Source organism: Amphibalanus amphitrite, unplaced genomic scaffold (genome assembly GCF_019059575.1).
Source record: "Amphibalanus amphitrite isolate SeventyFive unplaced genomic scaffold, NRLGWU_Aamphi_draft 000078F_arrow, whole genome shotgun sequence".
Lineage (NCBI taxonomy): Eukaryota > Metazoa > Arthropoda > Thecostraca > Balanomorpha > Balanidae > Amphibalanus > Amphibalanus amphitrite.
The window spans coordinates 616,522-636,114 of NW_024881574.1; the positions used below are offsets into that span (position 1 = coordinate 616,522).

General features: G+C 49.6%; 1 protein-coding gene across 4 annotated transcripts in view; it reads left to right on the forward strand.

The window, feature by feature from the left end:
• LOC122379444 (focal adhesion kinase 1-like) overlaps positions 1 to 17,701 on the forward strand; it is a 109,687-nt gene extending 91,986 nt beyond the window's left edge. For all 4 annotated transcript variants that reach the window (XM_043361676.1, XM_043361675.1, XM_043361674.1 and 1 more), the window contains exons 7-19: positions 1,178 to 1,403; positions 9,355 to 9,525; positions 9,835 to 9,969; positions 10,262 to 10,478; positions 10,852 to 11,042; positions 12,355 to 12,562; positions 12,833 to 12,912; positions 13,190 to 13,395; positions 14,435 to 14,551; positions 15,205 to 15,381; positions 15,915 to 16,139; positions 16,744 to 16,850; positions 17,288 to 17,701. In XM_043361676.1, coding sequence (XP_043217611.1) covers positions 1,178 to 1,403; positions 9,355 to 9,525; positions 9,835 to 9,969; positions 10,262 to 10,478; positions 10,852 to 11,042; positions 12,355 to 12,562; positions 12,833 to 12,912; positions 13,190 to 13,395; positions 14,435 to 14,551; positions 15,205 to 15,381; positions 15,915 to 16,139; positions 16,744 to 16,850; positions 17,288 to 17,432 — 2,205 coding nt within the window. In that variant the 3' untranslated portion in view covers positions 17,433 to 17,701. The remainder of the gene's footprint in view (positions 1 to 1,177; positions 1,404 to 9,354; positions 9,526 to 9,834; positions 9,970 to 10,261; positions 10,479 to 10,851; positions 11,043 to 12,354; positions 12,563 to 12,832; positions 12,913 to 13,189; positions 13,396 to 14,434; positions 14,552 to 15,204; positions 15,382 to 15,914; positions 16,140 to 16,743; positions 16,851 to 17,287) is intronic.
• The last annotated feature ends 1,892 nt before the right edge of the window (positions 17,702 to 19,593 follow it).

Below are 19,593 nucleotides of genomic sequence, written 5' to 3' on the forward strand. Positions count from 1 at the left end.
CCCTATCCATGTCTTCGTTTTTCTTTATTTTCATTTCATTTCTCGCAGTTCTTTCCGGCTGACGGCCTTTCCGTAACATTACCTTTTTTTCTTCTCCCTCCTTTTTTACTTCATTTGACACATTGTCAATTATTTTTCCTACCTCTTCTCTGCACGTGATGGTCGTGAACACAAGACGTGCCAGATCTGCGCTCATCCTGCACCAGAGGCCAAGCACCTCAGTTCGGCTACATAGTTCATACACGTTTTGAGCCCGCTTCACTGCGCTGTAACACCACAGTCCGATGATATCTCGAGAAGCGAACTGTGCCAGACGAATAGCTACGCTCGCCTTTTCTATGTAAATGTCGCGTTTCCGAGTCTGCCGTCGGGCGAGAGACGACGGATGGTTGAGAAATTCGACCTCTCACCGGTCACCAAGGGGTTCGACGGGGGAGGGGGAGGGAGGGAAGGGTGCCGGCGAGGGGAGGGAAGACAGCGGGCAGGCGACGGCGGACGCGTGGCAAGGTCAGTTCGCTGACGGGTGTCAGAAGCCCTCGTGTCAGTGGCCGGCGTGTCACTGACACCGTGTCACTCGTGGTTTAGGTCCGAGTGTGCGTGAGTGTGAATTGAATGCGAGATATAGGTCACAGGCCGTATATTTTGATATGCGTGGGGCGGTGCGTCTTACGCAAGGTGGCCTGTGAGCATTGGATATTGTTGGATTTTGCTAGAAGGGCTGCATTCAACATGAAGCCGATTGTAACCCTTCTTTGGAGATGAGACTTGCGTCAAATTCTGGAAGAATTCTGGTCCTTTCTCTACCTCTAACCTGATTTTATGTTACGCGAAAGGCAGCTTTGTATGTTGCAGAAATTCCGAACGTTTAAATGTTTTAAAACATTTTAAATCGTTCATTTGCTCGAGTCGTAGGTTTAATGCTTTTCCATTTTATGAATTTTCGGTCTCCGTTACTCTTTTAATGCCTCCAATTCACAGCTTACTTTACACGTGGAAGTTATATGTCACTTGTCACCTGTCACCTGTCATGCTGACCTGCGTGCAGCCCATTACGCTGTGGGTTGTGACAGTTCAGTCAGTGACGTAATACATGACGTCATTAGTGACCTCTCTCCATCCCTCTCTTGCCCTCCCTCAATTTTTCCCATTTGTTTGACACGTCTCTCCCTCTTTTCAGCCGACGCACCTGAGCAGTTTCGATCAAATCCAGAGCATAGAAACACTACCGGCCGAGACGGGTGCCGACCCACGGCCTCCACGGCTTCAACTACGAGTGACGGGTCGCGCTGAGCCCCTGACGCTCGCCTGCGCGTCCACCAGACAGGCGGACAACATGGCTGACCTGGTGGACGGCTACTGCAGGCTGGTCAACAACGCCTCCAGCAGCCTCTGGAACAGGCGCGGTGAGTGGGGCAGGATCGGACTGGGAGAATGGGAGGATTCATATGCTCACATGCGCTTGCATAGTTATATGTATTTAAATTTGTTTTTATATATGTTACAGTTAGTATGCGAAATCCGTTAGTTTGCAACGCAACTAGTTTTGTTGCAAACTACCTGACCGGCCAGGTAGTTTGCAACGAAATTAGTTCCGTTGCAAACTAACTGACCCTCCAGTTAGTTTGCAAACTAACTAGTTAGGATGCAAACTACCTAGGTACGTTGCAAACTACCTAGTTACTTTGCAACGGAACTAGGTGTGTTGCAACGAAACTAGTTGTAATGCGAAATCGACGAGGCGGTGGCTCTATTTGTCGGTTAAATTCAACTTTTATGTAAATTTTAACAACGGTTGTTAAAACAAAGCTGTGTTTTTCTTAAGGGTGACACTAGACATAAGAGTAGGACGGGTGGTCACATTTAGGATAGAAACAGTGAATTAATAGGATTCGACTACATAACGTTACGATCACTGGCGGATCCAGAGGTGGGGGGGGGGGGGGGCGCCCGAAGTCGCTCCGCCATCCACGCAGTGCCCGAAAGCGACAAATATTTACTTATTATGAGAATGAAACGAAAACTGAACAACTTTTATAATCAAATACTTGTTTAGACTGCACAGCCGTGTGTTAGGATTGGAATCAAAATCCGAAAGGTTTTTGGAATTCGGAGAAACTTTTTGGGATTATGTCTCCCGCAACATTTAAGACCATCTTTCTGGAACCGCTAGTGATCACCATAAATGCGTAGACATAAGCGGAAAGAAAGGTTCTGCTGCCGATTTCGGAATAGGGGAGACCCTTTTTCGGTATAGGGGAGGTATGGGCCCCCCGAAGGTATAGATATGGACCATCGCAGTCTGTTGCGTATTTTTACACATTTGACCGCGTACATACACTGGAAGCAGCCATTCCGTTATACAGCCGACGTGCTTTCCGAAGTCTTCCTTAGTCTTCCTTGGCAATGAGCGGTGATAAAGCGTTTTTGCCCTCTTCAAGTAAAATACGGTACATACAAAAAAATCGTGATAAATTTGAACCAGGCTCGTTTTACGACGTCAGACCAGCTCTAACATAAAGTTCAAAGCATGCAAATTAGGACTGGATAGACAATTTGAAGCTTTTTTGCAAGATTATGAGCTGAGATGCTACGCACATCCTGGCGTCCTAACCGAAAGGTTCGGGCCACCCACCCCCGTTGATCCTAAATCAATGAAATGATGCTTTCATTGAATGTCCTCTTCAACAAGTTTATTTTTGCCGCGCAAGGTCGAACATTTAACTAAAAATTTCATTCGAACAGAAAAAGATATTATTTATCTTATTTCGTGGAGCATGATTGAGTTTACCAAAATACTTAATGTGCCCAAGTGACCTCCATGAATTGTAAGCCGTTGGCCGCTTATGCGATGGCTCTTAGAGAGATCAAGGTAGATACCAGCTACGAGTATTGTTCTCATTGTCGAGAAAAGAATATGAAACATAGCACCGGCCCATATTCCCGGTGTACTTTGCTGGATCGAAAAAGCGCATGATTTATTGAAAGTTGTCTCGAGACAAAATATGTTGGTCCCAGATACCTAATAACTATCAGGCACACTTTGCAGGCGAAAAGCAATATCACGTACACAGAGTGAAAAACCGGGTCTAGCCACTGCCAGTGGCGTATTTAGGGGGGGCCATGGCCCCCCCTTTCCGCCCAGCCGCCCAGACGGCGCCCCAATTAGCGCCGACTAGGCTGATGCTGTTTTACAGAGGGAACATAAATTAAAAAGTGATGTGCAGGCAGGGATCGAACTCAATATCTCTTTGGGGGTGCCTGGACACCCCTATGTCCTCCACGGCACCCCCAAATGGGACCTGAGCCCCCCAATGTTAAAGGGCGCCGCTCCGGAAACCAGAATATTCCGAACCCCCAGGGTCGATGGCGCCCCTGAAGAGCCGCTGGCACCCACCTGAAGGGAACAGTCGCCCCAGTAAAGGTTGATAGCGCCCCTCTGAAGTTCACAGCTGCCCCTTTCGGCCCCATCCAAGATCGATGGCGCCCACTGAAACCACTGGCGCCCCTCTAAAGCACCTGCATTCTTCTCAAGATCACAGTCGCCCTATCCAAGATCAATAGCGCCCTCAAGAGAGCCACTAGCGCCCCCCCCCCTTGAGACTGAAGTCGCCCCATTCAAGCCCAATGCCGCCCCTCCAGAGCGTCCGGTGCGCTTCTGAAGATCACAGTCGTCCTCATCCGAGGTCGCTGGCGCCCCTCAAAAGTCACTAGCGCCCATCTAAACGGAGATCACAGCTGCCCCATCTTAACCCTCGCATGTGTGCGGCGTTTGCCAGCTTCTAATGTGTAGGGGGGGGGGGGGGGGTCGGTTGGACCCCCCTTGCCGTTTGGCCCCTGATCGAGCTAGAGCTTCGCGGAAAAAACGAGCGTGTTGCCCGTGACGAGAGGAAGCCGGTGATACCCAATTTTAAGGTCCTAGGTCATTGGTTGACCTTCCAGGTCAGGTCAATGACCCAAAGTCGGGAAAATCGGGACCTGTTAGAAAGTCGTAAAGTGTGGCTGCTAAGGGTTTTTTTCGGGGTGCTGATCACGAATATCGTGTTAGTTTTGATCACAGATGATGTCTTGAAGCATTTAGACCAGGTCGGGTCAGGTCAGGTCAGGTCAACCAGTAGGCGTCGTGACGGGTATTCGTAGTACGTGTCAACCGCCTCTGACAGCTTCGTAACATGTTACGAAGTCACCAAAACTACTTCGTAAATGTTCAAATGGTTGCTAAATTCGAATTCATCTCCAAAAACTAGCCTAGAAACATGTAAAACTCGAAAAAGTGACCCGAGGTCACCCGAGGTCACCAAAGGTCAATGACCTGACCTGACCTTCAGGTGACCTTGACACACACGGGAGTAACATCAAATCACATGTTTGAACGTTTGAAACCACGAAAAGCTTGCAAACACGCGGCTAATGCGAGCCGACATACGCGAAATCGCGATTCCGGCCAAACATGGTCTCGGAAAAGAGGTCACAGGTCAAAGGTCATTTGGGTCAGGGTCATGAAATTTTCAGGGTAGGTGTCAAATTGATCAATGCGAGGGTACTGAAAGTTTCGTCGCGATCGGCCGCTTTTTACGCGAGTTATTCGCGAAAAACCATGGGGGGGTCCATCCGACCCCCCCCCCCCTACACATGCGAGGGTTAAGATCGATGGCAACCCTCTGAAACCAATGGCGCCATTTGTACCCGGCGCCCCTCTGAATATCATATTCGCCCCATCCGAGACAACGCCCCTTGAGACTACAGTCGCCCCACCCAAGCTCAAGGCGCCCCTCTAGAGCGTCCGGCGTCCTGCTGAAGGCAACAGCGGCTCCATCCATGCCCAATGGCGCCCCTCAACGCTCTTCTAAAGATCACAGTCGCCCCATCAATCCAAGGTCGCTGGCGCCCCTCAAGAGCCACTGGCGCCCACCTGAACCGGGACTTCATTCGCCCCATCCTAGATCAATGGCGCCCCTCTGAAACCACTGGTGTCCCTCTGAAAATAACAGTCGGACCATCCGAGATCAATGGCGCCCCTTCAGAGCGTCCGACGCCCTACTGAAGGAAGGCAGCAGTGAACCCATCCAAGCATTGCACCCCTCTAGATCACCCGGTGGCCTTCTGAAGATCACATTCGCCCTATCCGAGTTCGTTGGCGCCCTCCAGTAGTCACTAATGCCCGAGACTTCACTTTCAGTCGCCCCGCCCCATTCAAGATCGTAGCGCTCCTCCCCCCCCCCCCCCAGAAACCACTGACGTTAGGTAATTATTTGACAATGGGGCTGTCTCCGACACCAAGGGCCCTTTTGAAGATGCAGCAGCCAGGCGGCGCCGAGCTGGGCTAGGATGTGCCAAGTGTTTCTTATAAGGCAGCCTCGTTAGTGCCACCCCTCGTTGCGATACCGCCCCTCAATGCGACGCCGCCCCTTCACCGTACAGTGCCACCCCTCAATTCAAGTGGTGCGTCTCAGCACAGTGCCGCCCATTATTGCGATACCACCCCCGCCTAGCAATGCGGTGCCGCCTCCAGCATATGCGTTTTTTTTATTGAACCTGCTGGGGGTGTTTGAACACCCACTTCTAACTCAGCTTGTGGGCCACGTTGAGACGCACAATAGGCGGCGTTCGAAAGAGCGTCAAAAACATTTGCAAAACTACTTAAATCATTTTTAAGGTTAGGTCGAACTGGTCGAAGCCCGAAGGTCAGGTCACCAGAGAGAGTCAGTGACCTGACCTGACCCAAAAATGCGGTTGGTGTCAAAAGATCCGGCTTGAATCAAAGGTAAGGTATGCCAAGTTTCAGCTCTCTATAACCAGCGTGTTCGGAGCTATCGCGAAAAACCCTATGGGGGGGGCGGCACCCGCCCCCCCCCCCCTTGGCCGGCGAGGGTTAAGTCAGTGGGAGAAAAGTGAAATGCGCCTCTTTTGGACGAATGTCGTGCAAAATCCTCTCAAAAATCGGTTCATGGGTAAACATAGCACACTGAATCGGAAAATACATCTGTGACCCTTCTGTGTGCCCCTGAGGTCATCTCAGGTCATAAACGGTCGCCGGCAGTTTTTTTTTTTGGCTAACCTTTGATAGAGACGTGCTAAAGCTGTGAAAACACGTCAGATGTGGTCAGCTCGACGATACAGATCGACTGATATGCAGCATGACCTTGACCTGAGGTCAAATTCTCAAAATGACCTTTCAAGGTCAACGTATAGTTCATTTGACGCGTCTTGACGAGAGGAACACAATGCAGGCAAATTAACTATCGTCACCCTCTTGAGCCAAACGTTATTGCAGAAAAACGCTTTTCATAAAATCTGCTATTTTTGGAGTTTTTGCCCTCTGGAGGCTAAACCGTTGACCTGATATCAAATCTGAGAGCGATATTCAGAAAGGTCTGTAAAAGAGCTTTCGAATGCGCTTTTCCGCGGGGCTGTAGTTATATTGGTTCCCGAGTTAGCCGTTGGCAGCTTCCAAAATTGTTGGAATGGACTAAATTTGACCTTTGGTGACCTCTGGTGACCTAACCTTTGACCTGACCTAAAACTTGAACAACGTCTTTCCGTCATTCTTTTTACGCTCTTTCGATTGCCCCTTACCGCGTGTCGCTACGTGGCCCAGGAGCCGAGTTAGAGGGGCGCGTGAAAACGCCCCCCTCCCCCCAGCACGACACGGAAAACACAGGCCACCAGCACGGCGCGGGTTAACTAATAGGTAGTGAGAGGTCACAAAATTGACCTCGCCCTCAATGTAGATATTTGGTCTGGGGATTACGCAAGGCAAGTTCGGTGAGATCAGCAAGTGTCTATGGCGCTTATTCAAAGTCGATCATGCACACTAATCATCAAAAGTCGTCTTCTATAGTCTACGTCGACCGAAGACATCATAAACCTTCGTGTCACTATATGGGACAGTCTCACGCCTCACCCATCTGGCACTCATGCAGTCATGCATGTCCACAAGTAGGGACTTCGCGCACTAGACATCGAATGGTAAAGGTGATTTGTGGAGAAAAAAAAAATCCAGAACGTGTCAGCGTTCGGTCGCCTCTGACGCAGTCGCTGCTGGTATGACAGTGAGTTTGGATCTCATGGTGGATATCATAGTCTTAAATGTTCAAGTCTTTCCTTGACTCAATTTAGGCAATTAGTCTCAGCGTGAATCCTACATACGTGCGGTCTGAGATTCCAAGCACGGCCACCCCGGTTGACCAGAGGCTGCAGTTCACAGGTCACTTTGGATCAGTGAGTGAACTTGTATTTTTTTGCAAAGAATAAAGATTGTGCTTATCGATCAACGTATATTTTACCATTTCGAATTCGCATGGGTGCGTATTTTGAGAATAAAATGTCCGTAGCCTGAGCTCGTTTCCTATATCGTGCATGCATAAAGATCAAGATTTTGATAAAAAAAACACCGGGCTGCAAATTGCATTAATTGGATTTTATGGAAAAACAGCGAAACCTGGTTCTTATCCTCGTATTTTGCAACACCTAGTAAATCATGCATGAATATATGACGTTACATTTTAGACTGACGCCCCTGACACTAGCTCACAATGGCGCTCCTCTCAAGGGACAAAGTCGCCCCCTCGAGCACCATGGCCCCCCTTTCGCCGATTTCTGGCTACGCCACTGGCCACTGCAGTGGCTAGACCCAGGCAGTGCACTGCCCACTGGAAGAAAATTACCTTTACACAAAACCGGCCCATACCTCCCGGGTCTCCCCTATTCCAGAACCGCGCCGCTGACGAGCTCCTACCTCCACAACCGATCAGTCTGTGACGCAGCCTGCCCTTTGAGCATTGGCTGTTACCGAATGGCCCGGCACCGCTAGGCAAGTCGCAGTAGGAGTCGGCCGTTGAGACAGATTCTTGATCGCACGCTTACCCCGGACCACGGGCCATGGGACAATACAGTTCAGTTCTGTTCTGTGCGGCGGCGGTGGTGACTGGTGTTAGTGTGTGTCGCAAAAAAAAAGAAAATCAAAATCGCAAAATGCCCCCTCGAAACTGCCCCTCCTCTGGATCCGCTAGCGATCGTCACATTATGTAGTCGAATCTGGTTATTTCACTGTTTCATCCATGAATGTGACCACCCGTCCTACTCTTATGTCTAGTGTCACCCTTAAGAAAAACACAGCTTTGTTTTAACAACCGTTGTTAAAATTTACATAAAAGTTGAATATAACCGACAAATAGAGCCACTGCCTCGTCGATTTCGCATTACAACTAGTTCCGTTGCAACACACCTAGTTCCGTTGCAAAGTAACTAGGTAGTTTGCATCCTAACTAGTTAGTTTGCAAACTAACTGGACGGTCAGTTAGTTTGCAACGGAACTAGTTTCGTTGCAAACTACCTGGCCGGTCAGGTAGTTTGCAACGAAACTAGTTGCGTTGCAAACTAACGGATTTCGCATACTAACTGTAACATATACACGGATTACATATATTACTTCCTCGCCTCCAATTTCAGTCAATCCTCGCCTCCTCTCGCCACCAATTTCAGCACTGCCACTCAGTCATCTACAGCAATACATATTACATGTGATGTACCCGCTGATATAACAGCAAATGCGCCAATTCACGTGGGGCCACGATATATGCAATGTGCAATGTGCATGTGCCATCGTCACCCGTGTTTGCCGTGGAGCAGTCACGGGTCACAGGTTCCCCAGTGCGCTCGCAGCGGAGCCTGCGAGGGCACAGGGCGATTCCGCCCTCCCGTATCCCCCTTCCCCCCGGGAGGTACAGGGGGATCGGCTGTGCGCGAGACTCAGGCATGAGTAATGCCAGCGCTGCAGAAGGCTTGTTTACGTTGAGGGAGGGAGGGAGGGAGGGATGTGTCTGCACTCTGCAGCGTGCTAGAGGACGACCTTGTCAAGTGTCTCTTAGGGTTAGGGTCTGAGTGACCCACGCCTCAGATGGGGCTCAGGCTAGAGGAAAGTCTGTTGATTTGTGCGTGTGTGGGCTGGATTTGCTAGGTTCTTTTGTATAATTATGGCATGAGTTCGTAGTTAGTCGCTGTTTTGTGCTATGATGGAGATCCAGAATCTAGATTGAATAATGCGACTAGATCAAACCGGATTTTCAGTGTCTGCCCGTATGTTAAGTTATTTAATATCAGGCTGAAGCACGACGATGATTTTGCTGCGATGGGTGCATCTTGTTCGGGCTAATGATGCCCGCATCATGCAGGCTGCCTCTTTTGAAATCACGCTGCTGCAGGCCACAGCACCCGCATTCGGTTTGAAGCAGGTGTTCTGCTTTTGGCTTCTGCTATTTTTTTATGAGTGTGCTGTTATGTGTATCGCTATAGTCATAGAAATGTATAATCTCAGGTGATCTGCACATCAACTCACGCTGCTTTGCTCCATTTCAGACGGTCGTTGCGGCGTTAGTTCGCCGGCCGGCCGCCGCACCGGTCTGGCGCCACGGTCGCCTCTGTCGGACGACTACGCTGAGATTGTGGAGGATGAGGACGATTACAGCACGCCTGCGAACCACGACCGGGAGCTGCCGCGGGAGAGCGTGCACCTCGAGAAAACGATAGGTGAGCGACGGTCGTATGTGGCCTGGAAAAGGAGTAATCATGAGAATATGTACAACATTTTACGGCATTTTTGCTGAATTTGTTCATGAAAGGTAGATTGTTTCACATTTCTGGTTCATGTCCTTAGATTTGCAGTCGCCTTTAGTCAGTCACCTTACACCATACTTAGTCGCCTTGAAACAATATGTTTGTGATCAATCAAACAGCTTGTCACGCATTCGAAGCGAATGCAACAAGTCTCGTTCCCTGGCATCCCGCATCCCGTTCTCAATGACATATCATTTTCAATCCATGCTTCTTCGTCCACAGGCGAGGGTCAGTTTGGAGACGTGTACCTCGGTACATACAGTCCCCCCGGCGGCGCGGCTCCCATGCCAGTCGCAGTCAAAACGTGCAAAATCGACCACGATGGTTCGATGGCTAACAAGTTCCTAGAAGAAGCCCGTGAGTACTTACCAATAAGATCGTGGAAGTGGCATGAATGGTGCCTTATGTCGTGTTCCGCAATTGCCAACAAGTTGTGCTCATCTAGTTTTAGATATATGCAACATCTTATGTGTTTTCGAGGGTGTAGATACGGAGAGCCATAATTTATCAGCTTTGCAAAAACGAATTTAGATCACAAATTCTTCATCCACATACGGATGGTAGTGATTGCAGTAAGATTATCGGAATATTTGGCTTCTATCTGTCCCATGCAGACTTGCTCTAATCTGACCCGACCTTACTTCTCCAGACACGATGCAGCAGTTTGACCACCCGCACATCATCCGTCTGGTGGGCACGTGCAGTACCTCGCCCGTGTGGATTGTCATGGAGCTGGCACGGCACGGCGAAATGCGGGCTTACCTGCGTGATAACCGCCACCGTCTGAGGCTCGACACACTGGTGTTGTATGCGTACCAGCTCAGCCAGGCGCTGTCGTATCTGGAGAGCAAGAAGTTTGTTCATCGGTGAGTGAGGGGATGGGGAGGAGGATGGGAAGAGTTAGATGGATCGGGGAGGGTGTTTGTAAACGAGAGAAAAACAGTAATTCGTGGTAGTTGTATCGTTTTAGCATAACTTGGCGTTCTTTTGTGTCATAATGTTCCGGTATTTGTGTGCTTTTATAATCAAGGCTCGTGTTCCATCGTAGCTGTGTTTCATTGTATGTCGTGCAGTAGACATGTCCAAATTGACCAAAAACATGATGTCTGTCATGAATAATTTTTTTTACTATTACCATTTTCCATATTTTATATGGTCTCTCTGACCCCCCACATGTGCAAACATCATGATCTATACACCATCCCAGATTACCCTATAACCCTTTCTACCTTCACACAGGGACATCGCGGCGCGGAACGCCCTCGTCTACAGCCACCACAGCGTCAAGCTGGCCGACTTCGGTCTCAGCCGGTGGGTGGAGGACCGCAGCTACTACAAGGCCTCCAAGTGCAAGCTGCCCATCAAGTGGATGGCGCCAGAGTCTATCAACTTCAGACGGTTCACCACCGCCAGCGACGTCTGGATGTTCGGTGGGTGAACTGCGGGAATGAGAATCGACATTGTTCCTTTTGACGCACATGCTTGAGAGTGGTGGTTACATAGGGGAGAGTGGGGCACATTCGTGCATGGGGCACATTCGTTTTCAGCAGTTTATGGGAACACGAGTGACTGCACGAGCTCAAGGTAAATTATGGAAATGTGTCTATCATTGCCGCCCTTCGTTCACCGTAGAAGACAACACTGTACCTGCTGTCATGCTTGATAAAAACGCAAATTTGTAATATTCGTGAGCTTTCCAAACTTTTCTCATATCATCCATTTTCGTGATCCTGACTCGGAAATGTGGTTCAGCTTTTCAAAATTGGGGGCGAAGATGCTCACTCTATTCACGGAACTGCTGCAAACTTGTTTGTTGACAAAGTGTCATTTTTTCAACAAGAAATTTTGAAATATATTACAAATAACGTTGTGGGGCAGGTTCGTGTACGCACTGCCTGGGGGCACATTCGTGCATATTTTTTCTTAGTTTTTGCTATTTATGACTTTATCTATAGTAGGTTTCACTAATGACGCTCGCCTGACTCAGTCTCGGCTTCCTTCGACGTCGTGACGAGTAATTCACGCGAACTTGGCGAGGTCACGGAGGCCGGCAGTTGGCACATTCTTGTTGGCCAGCCCATTCTTTCTACATATGTTGTGCAATGCATTCTTGTCGAAAGGAATCAATTGAAATGACCCCCTGCCAATTTCATTTGGTAAATTTCTGGTAATGCCCGGTAATTTCTAGAACTTTGCAGGGTGCACGGAAGTGCCCCACCCCTTGCACGAATGTGCCCCATAGGTGGGGCAGTTTCGTGCAAACGTTCAGAGTTATTAAAAGTCATTTTTTCTAATAGAAGCAATAATTTTAGAGGATAACTTTTAAAGAGGAAAAATATCTGCAATATTTCCTTTCCATACCACAATCAACAATTTTGTCGTTGCACTAACCAAAGAACAGTTATATGGATTTATCCATTTTTTGCACGAATGTGCCCCACTCTCCCCTAAAGTGCCCATTTGAGCCTGCATTTCTGATTTGCTGCACAAATATCAGCATTTTTAGTTTTCATATCTATGTTTGCATCTATGCCGCTCAATTTGCTCTAATTTTATCTGTTGTGGATTTCCCACAGATTGAGCTCTCAGCCAGTGCTTAGCCTGTCCATTTTACTTTCCATGACAGGAGCCTGTGCGCGTCATCAGTGAGCTACATACTTACTTCCATTCTCATGTATATGTGCGAGTACTCCGCTCTGTTATGAGCTGTGCTGACTAACCGTTTCTCCCATTCTCTCCCAGGTGTGTGTATGTGGGAGATCCTCACACTGGGCGTTCAGAAGCCGTTCCAGGGGGTGCCCAACAGCGAGGTGGTGGGTAGGATAGAGGCTGGAGAGCGGCTGCCGCTACCTGCCGACTGCCCGCCACACGTCTACACCCTGATGCTCAGCTGTTGGTACTATGATCCGGCCAAGAGGCCCAGCTTCGCCCGGCTGCGACAGTCACTGCAGTGAGTGGTGGGAGGAAGTGGGAGGAGGGAGGGAGGGAGGAGAAGAGGGGGAACATACATACATAAATTTAGCGGAACGGAGACAGAGACGCTTACTAGAGGGAAATCGTGAAATATGTAGGTAGATGGGGACAAAGAGGAGTGGGAAATTCAAATGTGATAGGAGCAAATCGATATCATTTAGGTACTGTTTTTTATATTTGTTTCTGCCAGGGTTCGTCATAGATCTCCGTTTTCGGAGCACACGTTGATGTGTCTATTTTTCCTCAGTGAGTATCTGCTGGAGGAGCGGCAGGCTCAGGAAGACTCGATACAGCGAGAGAATCGACGGGCGCAAGCCAACTCATGGGGTAAGTATCAAAGCAGTGAGGGCAGTTCTCTCCATGGCGAATACAAACAGGACCTATGGGTATACTATGGGTATGGGTATGGGCTAGATTGTATACGCTTGAATGCTGCGTATGTGCATGTCTGGTACAGCCATGCTACCGATAGTTACAAGTTCCTGCTTTATGCCATAAGCATCAACTTTCTATGATGTCATTTTAATGTAAATTCAGCATCATTTGGAAGCTTTAGCAACATCTGCGACGCTGAATAATAATGCGACTCCCTTTTCTTCCACAGGCTCCAATGACTCTGACGAGCCGTCAGCGCCCTCCAAGCCGGCCAGGCCTCGTCTGGCAGTGGACCGGCGGCCGGCGCCACCCTCCCAGTCACCCCCCTCATCACCCCAGACCTACATCGTGGCCCAGTCGCCGGAGGCCCTCTCCAGGCTTCTGCGCGACTCGGGCGGCCGTCTGAACCCGGGCGGCTACAGCGCTCCAGCCTCGGTACTGAACACAGTGGCAGTGGACCTGGCCGACCTTCCGCCCGTCCGCTCCCCCGGCTACGGCCAGAGCTACGGCCCAGGCTACGGCCGCGGCCACGGCCAGGGCCGCGTCAGCTGGCAGGTTCGGTGTCTGAGTGATGTAGAAGAGACTGGTGGAAGCACGCGTGCAGTGTCGCACTGGGCTTGTAGAGGCGACGAGGTAGCCATCTTCGTGCGGGAAAGCTACAGTGTGGACTGGAGATTTAGAAAAGATGCGTATGTTTTGTATTTCTGTTCACTCTGTAGCTTTCATGGACGATTGGCTGCCTCCGAAACCGACAACAGGTCACGCTAAAGCACAGGGATCTGATGTATATTGTAGCCTTAGGCACTGAAGCGCCGCTTCCAGGCGCATTCTGCTGCACACGTTACTGGTATAACCAGTCTCGTGTACTCTTTGTACTCTTCAGCACAGGTAGTGTACATTTTGGGGATGTTGATTCGTGGTCACACTGCACTCGCGTTTTCTCTGCACCGAATCTCTTCATACGCTCAGCACCGCACCTGCTGACTGTAATGGCTCATCCTGTCCTTATATCTCTGTGTGAGCTTTGTTCATACTGCTGTGTTCAATAGGATGTCTTGTAAACATCATCCTATTCCTGTAGAAAACTCGCTTCATGGTTGGGTCTAGTTTGTTACGGTTGTTGATTCGTAGCGTCTTCTGGGTTGTAGCTTAGTTTTACGGTTTGTTTTCGCTTGAAAGCTGCTAAAAATGTGCTGTTTCACGAGACGTACATTCTGTTGTTCATTAACGTTTTTGGTGTTATTGATTTGATTGATATAGCTTTCGAATTAAATATTGATAATTTTCAGCAATATTTTTTTTTCCAATTAGGACACTTTGGGATTATTATATTATCAACGACAATCATATACAATTTCAGCGTTATCCAGGATTTAATATTATATTTTTAGTAAGTAGCACATAATTTATATCTAGTGTCATATCGTTCTCGCTTTCCTCCACCAACTGACCCTCCCCTCCCCACCCACCCCAGAAACCTCCCCTGCCTCCAGAGGACATAGCCCGTCGTCAGGATCAGGAGCTGTGCGACTCCAGGGAGCGGCTGGAGAGGCCAAACAGGCACGGCGAGCGGCCGCACGGAGATGAACTGGTGAGGAACGGGAGAGTGTGTCATAAAGCGGCTTGATGTGGGTCTGGGACGGGTGATATTGTTTATAAGCTATGGAGTTACCGCTATTTCATACAGGGATGAGTATCTAAATATACCTAATATACAACTCATGACTGCTATGATTGATTGAAGTGTCATGGTTGCTAGGTCATGGGGCTTGGAAGAAGAAAACAAAAGGAAGGGTTGAATAAATAACATTACATGGAAGGTACAGAAAGTATGTGGAGCACTAGAAAATACCTTTTTGAATTACACACACACAAAAAAGGGAATAAAACATGTGCCATAGAGCTCTACGCGACAAGCTGCTAGTGACGCGGCACAGTATGCATTCAGGCGTAGAGGAAGTGTTCGGCGGGCTAGTATAACTTCAGGCGCTACTGCTCCTGCCATCTAGTGGCTGAAAATGTCATTAAACGCCCACGGCGGCCGTGTGGCACTTCCAATGCCACTGTAAAATTGCTTGATAGCTTATGACTTCCTGATGAACGAAAGCCTAAATGGACGGCTTAGTTTTGCATAACTACAATATGGAATACCAAAGCAGAATGACTACACATGAGCATTGACATGGCTTCATATGACATTCTCGTCAAAAACCCTTTCCCTGACCATTTTCTCTCCCTCCACAGCGTCGCCGGATGTCCGTGGGAACCTCCTCGGACCGCTCCGACTCCGACTGCGGAGACCCGTGTGGAGCACACAGAGGGGTCTCACCCGCTCTCTCCGGCGCGGACACCGGCTCAGACGGCTCCAGTAGTAAACCGTCGTCGGCACACAGCTCCACGGAGCGGCCAGTAGTCGCTAAGGTGGGCTATTGGGAGCGGATTGGGACGGAGGGGGGGGGGGGGGGGCGAACTGGTGGTCAACTAGGATCTATGTAGATTTGGGAGGTAGTTGAGGAATAGGGCTGGTCGGTTGCAAGTCATTTTGACGGGTTGGTGCAATAAATGTGCTGTTTTTCTCAAGCCTTCCGTTAGATGAGCTTGCTTTTGGTCATGTTCCGGTGGATTCCGTACCGACTACCGACATAGTAAACTTCCTTTGGGGCGAGTGCAGTGTAATAAGCCATCGTCTTGAAATAATCGTCAGCTCAGTAGGTGCGTTTTAAATCCACTTCATCAGCCCATCACCTCACCTCGACCTCTCTCCAAACGTATACGTTTGGAGCTAGCGCCGGAGCTCCCGGCACTAGCTCCGTATACGGAGCTAGCGTACGGAACTCTCTTGTTATCTCTTTCCCCAGCGCGCGGAGCTGCCTCTTCTCTCTCCCCAGCGCGCGGAGCTGACCCCTTCTCTCTCTCCCCAGCGCGCGGAGCTGACCCCTTCTCTCTCTCCCCAGCGCGCGGAGCTGACTCCCACCGCGGACATCGACCGTACCGGTGACCGGGTGTACGACTGTACCACCGAGGTAGTCCGAACGGTGATGGCCCTGTCGCGCGGAGTACAGGCCGGCAGGGCCAACAGCTACCTAGACCTGGTCAAGGACGTGGGGTACGAGCTCAGGGAGCTGCTGGCTTCGGTGGATGGAGAGGTGCCCTCGTTCCCGGCGTCAGCTCACAGAGAGGTGAGAGGGGAGGGAGAGAGAGGGAAGAGGAGAGGACGGAGGGACGGAGGGAGGATGTGAGATGATGTGACTTACAGGGAGATGAGCCGTGCAAAGGTTTAGGGAGATGGGACGAACAAGCATTTGCATCACAACATTCATCTCGTTGTAGATGGTAAACCAATATTTTGGAGCCACGGGAAGAGTATTTCGGGGATAAATGCAGTTCCGTAAAGCAGGGCTGCGGAGTCGATGGATTTTCGGCGACTCCGACTCCGACTCCGACTCCGGTTTTCAAAAACCAGCTCCAACTCCGACTCCGGGCAGAATTGTCGACTCCGACCGACTCCAACTCCCGACTCCGACTCCGCAGACCTAGCAGGGCTGCGGAGTCGACAGATTTTCGGTGACTCTGACTCCGACTCCGGCTCGGGTTTCTAAAATCGACTCCGACTCCGACTCCGGTCACAACTGTCGACTCCGACCGACTCCGACTCCGACTCCGACTCCGACTCCGACTCCGCAGCCCTGCCGTAAAGCAGCATCGAAGCTCCCACTGTCACCGGCGTTTCCTGCGTTGACTGTTGATGTGTGATGCACAATTCACTCAATCCCCATCTCGCAGATCGAGATGGCGCACAAGGTGCTGGGGAAGGATATGCAGGAGCTGGTGACGTCGCTGAAGCAGGCACAGCGCTACAGCACCACAACACTGGACGAGGAGTACAGAAAGTGAGCTTTTGAACTTAGTTCTCGTGTCTCTGCTGGACGTGCGAAATGTGTAGTCGAGTAATAATGCCTTTAAGAAAGTCATTCCTTCAATAATGTGATTCATTTAACAATAATTGTCAGCAGCATTCACGAAAGTGGTCTATATAGGTCCATTTTACATTTGTATAACTCTAGCTGGTGTAAACGGAACGCCTTCAGAGCCGGGGTTTGGGTCGATATGGCCCATATTCCGGTTAGCCAGCCTTTGCCGTAGCGCTCTCGAGTTGATATGGTTTCGGACCGCCAAGTCTGGCCGAAGTCCGGCTCCGTCCCTGCCACGACTCAAGTCCGGCTTCATCAGTCTTTATTTGCTTTGTTGCTATCGGATTTGGCCGGGGCCGTTGTGCCCAGTTAATCACCGTCTTGGCACCCAGCTGACGGGGCTGTCTCTCCGCCAGACAAATGCTCCAGGCAGCTCACGTGCTGGCGATGGACGCCAAAAACCTACTGGACGTCGTAGACGGAGTGCGCATGCGCTGCAGACGGGGCGGGGCCGCGCCTGGCCGGCCCCCTCGACACGAATTGGCTCCAGCGGGCAGCTGAGCGAGCGACGGTGGCGCCACCACCGCCGCCGCGCCGATCCTCTAGTCAGCCGCGTCGCCGCCGGGCGGCGCTGGTGGCGCGGTGCCGAGAGTTGGGAAGGGGAGGGTGGGCTGGGTGGGGCCGATTGCTGCCCATTCCATAGCGTCATACGACGCCGGTGATGTTTTGTGTTGTGCCGAATGCGGCGCAGATTGTCTTGTCAATTCACACGTGTGTGCTGCCTCTCACCGTTGTATGAAAAGTGTTACAAATACAGATCTTGTAATTTTGCTTAGCTGTTTTCTCGAGGGTTCCCACTTCTTGTTAGACATTGCTGGGAACTGACGGTTAGACTGGGATTATTTTTACCTTCGCACCAGCAATGGCTTCTGACTAGTGAAATTCGATGGAAACCAGAGTGGCCAAGCAAAAGTGACGAACCGCAGTGGTATCATGAACCATCACATCAGTGTGGCGTGGCCATGTCATGATTCATTGCATCTGTACATTGCGGTGATGTTATTGCCAGCTCATCAGCTATCTTGATCTCACTCCGTCAACTTGTCTTCCTTTCAAACATTCACAACAGGATGGAGGTGCACGCGGTTAGTCCCCGTGTAAGTAAGTAAGTAAGTAAGCTGCACGCGGTTAGTCCCCGTTGGCAAATGTTAGTGATTAGGTGCTGTGAATTCCTAAAAGCATGAGTGGCAATTGACAAAAGGGTAATTTCTAGAGATATCGAAAGCTTTATAAGTAGTAAGGAGGCGTGTAGAGAGTCAGTATAGCTCGCGAAAGATTTGCGTGAACACGTTTTTCGGTAAACATCAATTCTGATAGAAACGTAGCTATGTGCAAAGACGGTTATATGGGGACACATTGATTCGCCAGTTGCTGCCAGTCTCGTCTAAAAGACAACCCTATACCCACTAAGATATAATCTTCCTGAGATTAAATTCACGAGTGTTGCTGGGCACTCCTTCGGTCAGTCATGCGTATCGGTGCTTTGTATTTCTCTTGTATGTAGACTGTAGTCCTTCTATTCATCACATCTGACTGCACTCCGGGGACCAAATTCGTCATATGCTGTGTGTGTATTACCGTTCAATTCCCTGAACTGTCATCACCTTACGACTAATGCATTGTTTTTACAGCGTGACGCAAGCCCATGGTGATGTAAAAAGAGTCCCCCGGGTCAGATATCAGCGGAACTTACGGTGTAGATAAGGCGGAGGGGACAGACTGCAGAGTCGGGAGGCCGGGGGATGCTATACCGTTAGGAGTCGTCAATGGGATATCACCTCATGCCGTATGTGGTGCGCCGGTCCAGCCCTTTGTCTAGCATCACACTAGTCACTAACTGTAGGCATATTGTAAGCTGCCATCACAGATGATCGTAATACGTTAGAACGCATTTTATATTTTACGAAACAGTCATTGAGCATCAAACCACATAACGTTCCTAATTCCTAACAGAGAAAAATTGCTTTAGTTTGAAAGTATACTAATAAATTGTGCTGAAATTTATTCTCACACTATATTTATAAACAAAGATCACACTCAAGTTTTTTTTCCTTCCTTGGGATCACATATCGAAGTCTGTGGGATTATATTTGGGCCCCGTGAGGCTTCTTTCATCCGTTTCTGACATAACATACCTACTAGAGGACGTACTCGTAAAAAGTGGCCCTGGCGAAGGACCTGACTGGCAGTATTGTAGTTTTTATAAATCGTGTTGGGACGCACCGATTATATATACCGACCACTGACTGATACTGTGTAGTACATAGGGGAGAGTGGGGAAAGATGCCCAGGGTTTTGCTATGTCATATATTATTCGAAAATGACGATGGGAAAGCAAAAACTTGGAGTTTCAACGGAAGCCGACATCATTTTTCTCCAAAAATATCACACTTTCGTCCCTGAAATATTATAACTTTTTTTGCTATTAAGCATTTTCCTGAAGAAGTGAAAGGGGGCATCTTACCCCACAGGGTGGGAAAGACACCCCCTGACGTTGGGAAAGATGCCCCCTGCACTATAAGTGACATAAATGGGCACGTGAATCGCCTGAACGAATCAGTAGTCCCTTCGAGCCTGCAGTAGACACCAAACGTCATCATAAGGGTCCTCAAAAGTAGTCGTAAGGGGCTTTAGAGGTCATCGTTAGGGCCATCATAGTCCA